The sequence below is a fragment of the Chrysochloris asiatica genome, unplaced genomic scaffold (genome assembly GCF_000296735.1).
Source record: "Chrysochloris asiatica unplaced genomic scaffold, ChrAsi1.0 scaffold00294, whole genome shotgun sequence".
NCBI lineage: Eukaryota > Metazoa > Chordata > Mammalia > Afrosoricida > Chrysochloridae > Chrysochloris > Chrysochloris asiatica.
In genome coordinates, this window is record NW_006408812.1 from 2685674 (window position 1) to 2697200 (window position 11527).

Below are 11527 nucleotides of genomic sequence, written 5' to 3' on the forward strand. Positions count from 1 at the left end.
AGTGTAGTGGTTACGAATCAGGCTGCGAACCGCAAGGTCAGCAATTCGAAACTACCAGTTGTTAAGTGGGAGAAAGATGAGGCTTTCTGCTCCCGTAAAGATTTATAGCCTCGGAAACCCTGTACAGAGTCGCTATGAGTCGGAACCAACTCCACGGCACATAACAACAACTATATATATATATATATATATATAAATATATGGTGTTGTTATATATATATATGTATATATATTATATATAAATAATACACTAATGTTATTATTAAGTGCTGTCAAGTCAGTTTCAACTCATGGTGGCCTCTTGCGGAACAGCTGGTAGTTTCGAACTGCTGACCTTGCGGTTCGCAGCCCGATTCATAACCACTCTGCTACCAGAGCTCCTTATAGTGACCCTGTAAACCTCACCCAAAGATCTTACACATGCTTTTTCTTTGACTTGACTTGAGTTTTTCCTGTAAGTCACAGGAGATACTAAAGGCTAGATTCCCCAAATCATCTCAATCAATGCACTCTACAGGCATTTTCAAACACATCAATAAACGTATTTAAGGAATGATTTCTTTGTTAAACATATTACATGTGGTGAATATAATCAGCTTTCTTTCAAAGGGTGTCAGGAAACATTCATTTATAAAGGCTTCATAGTAGTATCTTGGAAATGTTGTAAGGAAATTTAAACAATAAAGGGGGAAAAAAGCACATTAAGGAATGAATAATGTAATCAGTGTAATCCAATCAGTTTTGCACATGTTTAGGGTTTTAGAAACCAGCTGTGATCTGAGGACTGTACAAGGTGTGCATTCAAATGAGTATCTACAATTTGAACCATAAAACACAGATCCTAATTAACACTGGCCCTATGGTTAAATATGAGCAAATATTAAAAATCTGAGGAAAATGGTATTTAAAGATACAGAATTTTCCCATGAACTTTTGAAGCTCCCTCTTACATCTAGAATAATAAACTTGGGCCACATTCTAATTAGTAAATTTGAGAGTTAGTTTTACAAGGAATTATTTCTTTGGATTGAAAGAAAGAGTTGGAGCCATTAAAAAACATATTTTTGAAAAATAGTTTAACACATGGGAAGTTACTCTCTCCATAATACATATATATGCAAATCATTGTTAGAATTTTGAAATAAATTACTTATTGTACTGGATTGAATTGTATCTTCCCAAAATATGTACAAGTTTGTGGGCTTCAAAAAGTTTGTGGGAAAATTCCACTAACTTTCCGTTCCATTTTTCTTTTATTGTGTATGGCTTTTTTTGTGGGGGAGTGGGTAGGCAGAAGTAAGGAGTTATGGCTAGGATTATGGCTAAGTCTAGGCAAGGCCTAGGACTTTGTTTAGTGTTAGGGTTATGGTTAAGATTAGGGTTAATGGTAGAAGTAGGAGGTGGAAAAGGACTAGGAGTTAAAGCTTGGTTTAGTTTTAGGACTACAGTTAGGTTTAATTTTTTTCTTGAAATATACTTGACATTTCCTTAATTTGGAAGTTCTGGAATTATATATATTATTCCTATTTTTAAACTTTGTTTTTTTGTCGCAAACTGATATATCTGGTTCCCTATTTTCAGTCTTCTGGTAGCATAGTGGTTACGAATCGGGCTGCGAACCTTAGGGACAGCAGTTTGAAACTACCAGCTGTTCCATGGGAGAAAGATGAGCTTTCTGCTCCTGTACAGATTTACAGCCTCGGAAATCCTGTGCAGGGTCACTATGAGTCAGAACCAACTCCACGGCACATAACAACAACAACAATGTTTGTTTCAGAGTGCTAGTGTGGCACTGTGGGATAATGCACTAGACCACAAGATTGGTTTGAACTACAAGGCCGACAGTCACTCCTTGGAGACCCTATACAGGGGCACTATGAGTTGGAACTGACTCTACAGCATGTAACAACAACAACAGGTTTGTTTTATTTTCAATACTTCTAAATCTGGGTTGAGTTCTAGGTGATTTATTTTAAATATATCTTAGTTTTAGGCTGTTGCCTACTGTTGTTGATTCTCTGTTCAAATAATTCCCTTCATTAATTTTTGCAAGGTCGGTTTGTTTTTTGAAAATTCTTTTACTTTCTGTTTATCTGAAAATGTTCCAATTTTGCCATCATATTTGATGGACACTATTGCTGGGTATATTATTCTAGCTTGGCAGTTTACTTTTTGCAGTTTTATACACGTCATCCCACTGTCTTCTTGCCGGCATGGTTTCTGCTGAGATATCAGAGCTTATTATTATTGTGTGCAGGTAGCTTTTCGCTTTTCCGGAGTTGTTCTCAGGACTCTTTCTTTGTCTTTGATTCTGAAAAGTTTGATTATATATATGTCTTGGTGATTTTCTTTTGGGATCTATCCTGTTTGGAATCCATTTAACTTCTTGAAAGGCTATCTTCACACCTTTCATGGTATTAGCAAAGTTTTCTTCCAGCAACTCTTGGACAGTTTTGTCTGATTTTGTCTTTTCCTCTTCTGGAATTCAAATCACACTTGTTATTCCTCTTGATAATGTTCCACACAAATTTAAGACTTTCTTTGGATTTTTAAATCCTTTTTTTCTGATTATTCCTTTCAAAGATGTGTATTGGAGATTTTTCTTCAAGCTCACTGATGTGGCCTTCCATTGATTCAATTCTAATTTTCCCTTTCAATGTGTTATCTATTTCTGAAGTCATAATATTAATCTTCTGGCTTTCTAATTTCTGTTTCTGTATGGTTTTCCAGTTATTTTGTCAGTTACTTCTTGTATTATTTTCCTGAATTCTTCCTTGCTTTTGTCGATCATTCTGGTGTCTTAGTATTAATCTTCTGGCTCTCTAACTGCTGTTTTTGCATGGTTTCCAATTTTTCATTTACGTTGTCAGTTTGATCTTGCATTATTCTCCTGAATTCTTCATCATCAATCTTTCTCTCAATTCATTGTAGGTACCCAGATACAAAGAACAATATTTACAATTCCTTAGTAGCTTAGTGGTTACGAATTGGGCTGCGAACCTTAAGGTCAGCGGTTCGAAACTACCAGCCGCTCCGCGGGAGAAAGATGAGGCTTTCTACTCCCGTAAAGATTTACACCCTCGGAAACCCTGTACAGGGTCGCTATAGGTCGGAACCGACTCGATGGCACTTAACAACAACAACATCAAGCAGTTCTACTTCTAGTAGTGCTATTTATGTTTTCTGACTTAATATTTTGGTCAATTGTTTGAGACACTCTGCTGTGTAAGCTGAAACTGTTTTCTTGAGAAACTGTGGTGTCATAGAATTTCTATTTGATAACTTATGGTATGTTGGTGTGTTCTTATGCACTCACCACCTAGCTCCTGGTGGATGTGATAGAGACCAGAATGAAGTTTGAACACAAATTTCAGTTCAGATAGTGTAGTTCCGGGAGGGTTCACGCACCTCCTGAAGGACCCCAGGCAGAGGCTGCAATGTAGGGGTTGCCACTGGCCACTGTGTTGGCAATGGCAGTATAGGCCACGCTCCAGCTACCAGGAAAGCAAGAGAACAAGGAAGAACTACACACCTGTTGTCCTCCACTCACAGCCAGCCCTGTGCCTGTAGGCCGATGTGTTGGCAACCACTTGCAAATGCTCAAGGTGGCCATGCCATGCCATGTTAGGTGACAGCCTGCCTGTTTTTCTTCTCTCTCACTGCTCCTGTTTAGCTTCCTCTTTCAGTCAGAATTCAGTCCACCTCTCTGTTCTATGTTCTAAAGCTCAGTGCTCCAGGAACACAATTTGAATCTATTTCACTTGTTCTCCCATGTCTTTGTTGCAGAGGATCTGCTTAGTGCACCTGGCTACTCTGTCATCTTGCCCCAACTCTTTTTGAAGTCTCCTTGTACAGTCATTTAATGTCCGATGTATTCTCTGAAGTAAGGCATTTTATACCTAGGACATTATGCAACACTATATATTTCATAGTCTAAGGAGCTCTGGTAACATAGTAGTTATGAATTGGGCTGCTAACCTCAAGGTCGACAGTTCAAAACTACCAGCTGTTTCGTGGGAGAAAGATGAGGCTTTCTGCTCCTGTAAAGATTTACAGCCATGGAAACCCTGTGCAGGGTCACTATGAGTTGGAACCGACCCACGGTACTTAACAACAACAACAACATATCATAAGTCTGGAGTCCTGGTGTGGCACTGAGGGTTAATGTGCTGGACTGCTAAGTCAGTTTGAACCACAAGGTCAGTGGTTCAAGCTCACCAGCCACTCCTCAGAAACCCTACATAGGGTCGCAATTGACTCAATAGCACTTAACAACAACAACATATTGTAGTGTGACCCTGCTTTTACTTAAAGCATCTTGGACAGCTAAGGCAGTGATACTCAGTAAGCTGAGAGGGATTTGCTTTGGTGTTTGGTACTCATTCCAAGTCATGTGTAGTTTCTCCACATCTGATATGGGTCCCTCTCAAATTTTCACTAGCTTTGTAGCTTTTAGCGGAGTTAATACTTTTGCAAGTTGGAGAGTTTTTTCTTTGTCTTAGATGATCATCCTAATTGTCATTATAAGCCTAAATCATAAGCACTAGCATTCACAGATTTCCAACTTTCGTGTTGTTTAACAACCTTTTGTTTCACATCCAAATTGCTGTTTCTCCTTTGTCTCTTGCTGCTTCTATTACGAGCATCAATTTTGCTGCATTTGGGAGCCATGGTGCAGTTCATATAAATATTTAAAAGAAAATTAAACAAGAGTCTTAACACTATAATATTCAAGAGAGGCATGATACAGGAGATTGAATGCTGTTGCTAACAAGTCGAAGTATACATAGATAGAAAGTACAGTAGAGTTCATACAAATGTCAGTAATAGGCATTTATTATGACTATCAAAGCATTGTAATTATTGGTCACATATGTACTACACAAGGAGTGCCGGTAGTGTAGTGGTTATGAGTCAGGCTGCTAACCTCAAAGTCAGCAATTTGAAACTACCAGTGGTTCCACAGAAGAAAGACCAGGCTTTCTGATCCTGTAAAGATTTACAGCCTTAGAAACCCTGTACAGGGTCACTATGAGTTGGAACCAACTCCATGGTACAGAACCACCACCACCACCACCATGTACATACACCCTTATAGATCTGGCAGCATAATTGTTGTGTATACAAGAGACATAAGATATATGTGTTGCGAGTGGGAAACTGGTGCATTTGCTCCATCCTGCTCTCTAACGGAGATTTCTGCACTCTATTATAACCTCATGGGACTACAACATATGTGCAGTCAGATATGTATAAATGTATGTTATGCAGTGCATGACTGTATTGAAGTCCTTCCTGGTCTCTGTACCTATAGATGTGATCCTGTTTGGAAATAGCGTTTCATTTATTTTGTTAACTAGGTCACATTAGAGTAGGTGGGTACAAAATCTAATCACCTGAGTTATAAAAAGAGAACAGAAACAGACACATATGACAGAAATACCATATGAAAACAGACATACAAGACAGATATAGATAAGTCCAGAAACCGTAAGGATTGTTAGCAGCTTTGTTGTTAATTGCTGCAGAGTGGATTCTGACTCCTAGCCTGTATGTATAGAGATTCTGAACCTCATCGTTCTTCCATGAGGTAGCTGGCAGGCTTGAACCATGGATAAGCATGTAGTCCAGTGCTTATTGTAAGAAGTCACTCTGCTACTAGAAGCTGACAAATAGTCATAGCCTGAATTTTATTTTTAGCTACCCGAACTGTGAGCAAAACCAAATTTTGTTCTTTACAGTTACGCATTTGTGGTACTTTTGTTAAAGCAGCACTTTGTAACTAAGCCACAGGCTCTGGGACCCTCCCTTTTGACACCGCCATCTGTGTACAGCCCTGTTTTTATGTGGCCGGGTACAGGGCCTGACACACTGAAGGCTCTGGGTGATTTTTTCTCAGGAGCATGGTGAGCCCATAGAAAGGCGCACATAGTTTTAAAAGTTCATTTCCTGTTTTGTGCCATTGAGTTGATTCTGATCCATTTGTCACTGCCGTTAAGTGCCATGGACTCAGTACCAGTACTCACAGCGACCCTATGTACAACAGAATGAAACATTGCCCAGTCCCCTGTGCCAACCTCACAATTGTTGCTACATTTGAACCCACTGCTGCTGCCACTGTGCCAATCCATCTTATATCCTTCTCTAGGGAATGTCCCTCCTGATACTATGTCCAAAGTATGAGAGATGAAGTCTGGCCATCCTAGCTTTTAAGAAGCATTTTGGCTGTACTTTTTTCAACACAGATCTGTTTGTTCTTTTGGCAGTCCATGGTACTTTTAATATTCTCCTCCAACACCATAACTCAAATGCATCGATTCTTCTACAATGTGTACCGGGTTTCTGAGAGTGACCGGCATGTCTGAACCGCCAACCTTGCAGTTGGAAGTCTAATGCTTATCCTACAATGCCACACAGTCAGCACATATTTACTGAGCTTATACTATGTGCCAAGTCCCATGTTAGATGCTGAGAACACAACGGTCACCAAAACAAGCCTGATTCTTTCATGGCACTCCACTAATGACCCGTCGGTTATACTGCCTCACTGTGCCTCAGAAAATTTCTGACTGCCAGAGTCTGTCTCTCGGACTCTGAATGTTGTTGCTAGAATCGCAGGGGATGAGGAGAGGTAGTGGGGACATTCCTCAGCCAACAGGAGGACCAAGAGAACATGGTGGGTAACTTCAACTCCTTTGTCCCTTGGGAGTAAAATCCTGAGGCTTTCGAATGATACAGCCATTTTCCAGTTTCTCCATGGGAATACGCCCTAGTAGCCCACTGTGGTAGCTGGCATCATAACATGTCCTTTCGTGACTGCTTTTGTTTGCTTGTGTCACTTCCCTAACCCTCTTATCTGAAATTCCCAAATCAAGTATCGGTACTTAAAAAAATAATAAAAAGAGCAAACTGGAAGAAAATTCATTATGAAGTTAACAAGTGATTATCTGAGACAGGTAAATACACACCCTTTGCTGTGAAGTCAGTTCAGATTCATAGCGCCCCCTATAGGACAGAGGAGAATTGTCCCACAGGGTTCCAAGCCTGTAATCTTTAAAGAAGATTACCACCTCTTTCTCCTGTGGAGCAACTTGTGGGTTTGAGCTACCAACCTTTCAGTTAGCAGTCAAATGCTTAACCACTGTGCCACCAGGGAACGGCATTTAAATTTTATTCCTTATGTTTTCCATATTTTCTAATTTTTCTAGAGTGAATATATTTACAGTAAAATACTGTCAAAATAAAACACAATGATAAGACGTGTATGGCTGGTATTAGAAAATGCCATAGGTCATTACTGAAGGACAATGACAAGAACTGGAAGTCCCATTTTCCAAGGTTTCCATCCCTGAGATACATTACTATTCCTTCTTTAATAAGTCATCAAACTACTAAAACATAAGCCAGAGTTTTTCCTCTTAGTGAAGTTCTGGCCCATCTCTGAAGCAATGAATTGATTTCTATTTCCTGGAATCTTGTTTGGTTCCAAGATGTATTTTTACTTTCTTTTGTTTTCTTATTTTATTATTAATCCACAGAACATATTTTCACACTAGAGCAGCAGTATTCATGCACTGTGTACTAATTAATCATCTACCATCCTTTGGGGAGGTCCAGGCTAAACCACTCCACGTATGGTGGTGGTGGTGTGCCGTGGAGTCGGTTCCAACTCATAGTGACCCTGCAGCAGGGTTCCCGAGGCTGTAAATCTTTACAGGAGCAGAAATCCTCATCTTTCTTCCATGGAACAGCTGGTAGTTTTGAACTGCTGACTTTGAAGTTAACAGCTCGACTTGCAATGACCACGCTACCCAATTAATAATATAAAAATATTTCAATTTCTTTATAATTTAGGAATCCCCAATGCTTCACACTTAAAGATGTATCCTTAAATTAAGAATACTAAGTAATTTACATTAATTCAACTAATATGAGCTAAATTTCATCATTATATATTTTTATATTGAGAGTTATTAAAGTTTTGAAATCCATCTCTAACTTTTAAATGAGGCCTAAAATCAAATTCCTGTTCTAAAATCAAATTCCAGCTCCTACACCCATAGGGGGAGACTGCTCCTTTCTTTATAATTACTAGCTCGGAAACCCTACACAGGATCACTATGAGTCAGAACCAACTTTATGACACTTAACAACAACAAACTGGGTATTCCAGAGCAGGAAATCTATTCATTTATAATTACTTATTGCGATTCCTAAATTACAGTCTTTCTGAAAAAAAAAAAAAAAAGTATTGTTTTGAAATTATTTTTCTACCATATGTGCACTCTCATAAAACAGGCTATATTCTTGAACATGTATATATGTTTAATACATATATACTCAAGGAAAATACATCATTTATAAGTCTCATATATTTCATGAGATCTGTGTCCTACAGTTGAACTCTGACAAGTGGGGAAATGCTATTAAAACGCTATGGAATTTAATTTAAAGCAGTCAAGGCGTCAGTTGTGAGAAGTCTGATGTGTGTGGTCCTGTGTGAACTCTTCATTACTGAGCAAACAGGGTCCTGTTGAAGTAGCACACCCACAGTGAATGATTTTTCCCTACAGTTCCAGACTTTCACCAGACAAGCCAGCACACATAGGATAAAACCAATGACATCCTATGTCCATGAGTGTCATACACTTCTATGAGTTCATTTAGCTTTGTTTCATAACAAAAATTGTGACAAAAGCATTTGAGGGAAAAGAGCATTAAAAAAAAAAAAGAGAACAGATGATACAATAGTGTTATAACAAAGAGTTACGCTGTTTGAAAATTCATTCAAAATAAAAAGCTTTTCAGTACTTACTCCAAGGATCTTCCTTTGGCACCGACCACATTCAGGAGCAAAGAATTTCTCGTAACACAGCTCACAATAGAGTGATCCCTTTTCTTCTACAAAACCAATGTAGGCCATGGTATTTTTGCAATGAGCACAATTAAATTCTTCTGGGTGCCAAGATTTCCCCAGTGCCACTAGGAATGGTCCCCTGTCAGAAAAAAGGAAATAAATTTGGCTCAGGGATAAAAGTTTCTAAAGTTAGCCTGGATAAGACCTCTTTTGTGTAGCTTCTAATCAATTAAGTACTTGCTCAATTCTCCTTCCCAAGGACTGAACACAAGGATGTTGTACATTTACAAACACTAAAGAATTCCTTCAAGAAAGGTCATTTTTTCCCCACCTCTTTTTCTTTCTTTAGAGGATATGGTTACTACCAAATGCTTTATTGAGCTGTAAGGAATGAATCTGTCTACATGACAGTATTGAGAATGAGAATGTGAACGGTGACAAAAAGACTGTGAGAAAACCAAAGCAACTAGAAATATATATACCACTTAGTCAAGGATTAGAACTGGAAAGTTCTATAAAATAAACAAAAGAAAAATCTATTTGGTGAAGTCAGTCTTCAAACAGTGATGACTATTACCTAAGAAAATATTCTAGTCAATTTATCTTCCCTAAACACAGTTTCATATATAAGGGGGTGTCAAAAAAAATCAATGAAAAATTTGAATTAAAATATAATGGAATCTTTCCACTTATTTTTTTGAAGTCCCCTTATTTCTCAATTCTACTAAACATATCAAACTCTCATCCTCCTCAAATTGACTACAGAAGCTGTAAACTAGACATTATGGATTGTTTGAAGCTACTTGGAAGGAGGTTTTATTTAATTCAGACATGACCAATCTTTACTGTATACTGGTGTCAAGGCAACAAATGTTTGTAAAGAGACCTTTCCCATTTAATACTACACAGTCATGAACTAATAAGATGTGTTTGGTTTGCAGGAAAGGAATCCATTATGAAGCCTTATCTAGTTATGATGTCTATGGATGCTGACCATTCTAGTCTCTGAAACCGATTTTTTCAGTAGCTACAACACACTAACAGTTATTCATAGAGTGGCTATACCTCCAAGGCACTCTTCCATTTATCCAATTTGTCCATGCAACATTCCTCTGAGATAGAACAGGACAGTTATTATGAGCTCAGTTTAACAGACAGAGAAGCTGAGATACAGTGTATTCAAGCGATATAACCAAATTAAAATCACTGTGCCAAGCCCAGAAGTAAAATTTCCTGATCCCTGGTATATTGTTAGAGTCCTGGTGTGACGCTGTAGGATAAGCATCACTAAATGCAAGGTCAGGGATTCAAACCTACCAGCCACTCCTCAGAAACCCGATACTGGGTTGCTATGGTTTGGAACTGACTGGATGGCATTTAACATCAAAATGGTATATTGTTGTGTGCATTCAAGTTAGTTTTGACTCATAGTGACCCTGTATAAGGTTTTCAAGGTTGTCAATCTTGATGGGAGTAGAAATTCTCATCTTTTTTCCAAGGAGGATTCAAATTACTAACCTTGCAGTTAGCAGCTCAGTATGTATGTAACCCACTGGCGCTGTGGGCTAATGCATCAGACTGCAAAGTCATTTGAACTGCAAGGCTGGTGGTTCAAGCTCACCAGTTGCTCCTTGGAAACCCTATACAGGGTCACTATGGGCTGGAATCAACTCAAAGGCACTTAACAACAACAACATACCACCAAGGTTATTCTGTCTTTTATTTCATTACCATAAATTATCATCACTAAAAGACCACATGGTAACTGTTAGTAAGCACAAGACAACTGAATTTAGGCAGATTATTAACAGAGAAAGTCACAACAATGAGTATCACCAAGTCCCAGCATTTTTTAGCCTCTGATAGCAACATAAACCTTTCTCATTTGGTAGCTGGAGTCCTGGTGTGGCGCTGTGGGTTAATGTGCCAGACTGCAAAGCCATGTGAACTGCAAGGTCGGCAGTTCAAGCTTACCAGCTGCTCCTCAGAAACCTACACAGGGTCGCTATGGGTCGGAACTGACTCTAAGGCACTTGAAAACAACAACAACATTTGCTAACTATCTTGCAATGATTCATTCATAATAAACACATTGATGTTTGTTCCAAACCAGCAAGTGTCAGGAAAGCAGAATAATTAAAAATGTTTCTGTGGGGTATAAAACGTATCCATCCACCTGTTGCTCCTAAGATACCCCATACAGGGTCGCTATGAGTTGAAACCGACTCGACAGTAGTTAACAACAAGTCCCACTTAAGAAATACTCATATATTGTCTATAAATTATAGATTTCTATTAACTGAAATTAGTCTTTCCCCATTGAGTTCAAAGTAAGGACAAACTCCTATACTGTTAATTATCCTAAAAACATTCAAACTGAGTATCCTCTAAACCAAACTCATTTATTCTCCCTACTCCTGTGTTTTCATGGAATGTGGCTGGCTACCTTTCACCCAGGTGTCCAATCCTAAAACCTGAATGACTCAGGGTCTCTTTGTTCCTTCTCTATCCCGACCTTATTCATTTAGTTGCCAACTTATACCAGCTCTACATCTTTCAAGTCTTCCTTCTTCTCTATTTCCATCATTTCTTGGTTTGGCTTTAATATCTTTAACAGCTCCTTCTTGGAATCCTGGTGTGACACTGTAGGATAAGCACTGGATTGCTAAC

The 11527-nt window shown here is 38.6% G+C and overlaps 1 protein-coding gene across 6 annotated transcripts in view; it reads right to left on the reverse strand.

Moving 5' to 3' along the window:
- PDLIM5 (PDZ and LIM domain 5) overlaps nucleotides 1-11527 on the reverse strand; it is a 296691-nt gene that overhangs the window by 9418 nt on the left and 275746 nt on the right. For all 6 annotated transcript variants that reach the window (XM_006874692.1, XM_006874697.1, XM_006874696.1 and 3 more), the window contains one exon: nucleotides 8816-8996. In XM_006874692.1, the coding sequence (XP_006874754.1) occupies nucleotides 8816-8996 (181 nt within the window). The remainder of the gene's footprint in view (nucleotides 1-8815; nucleotides 8997-11527) is intronic.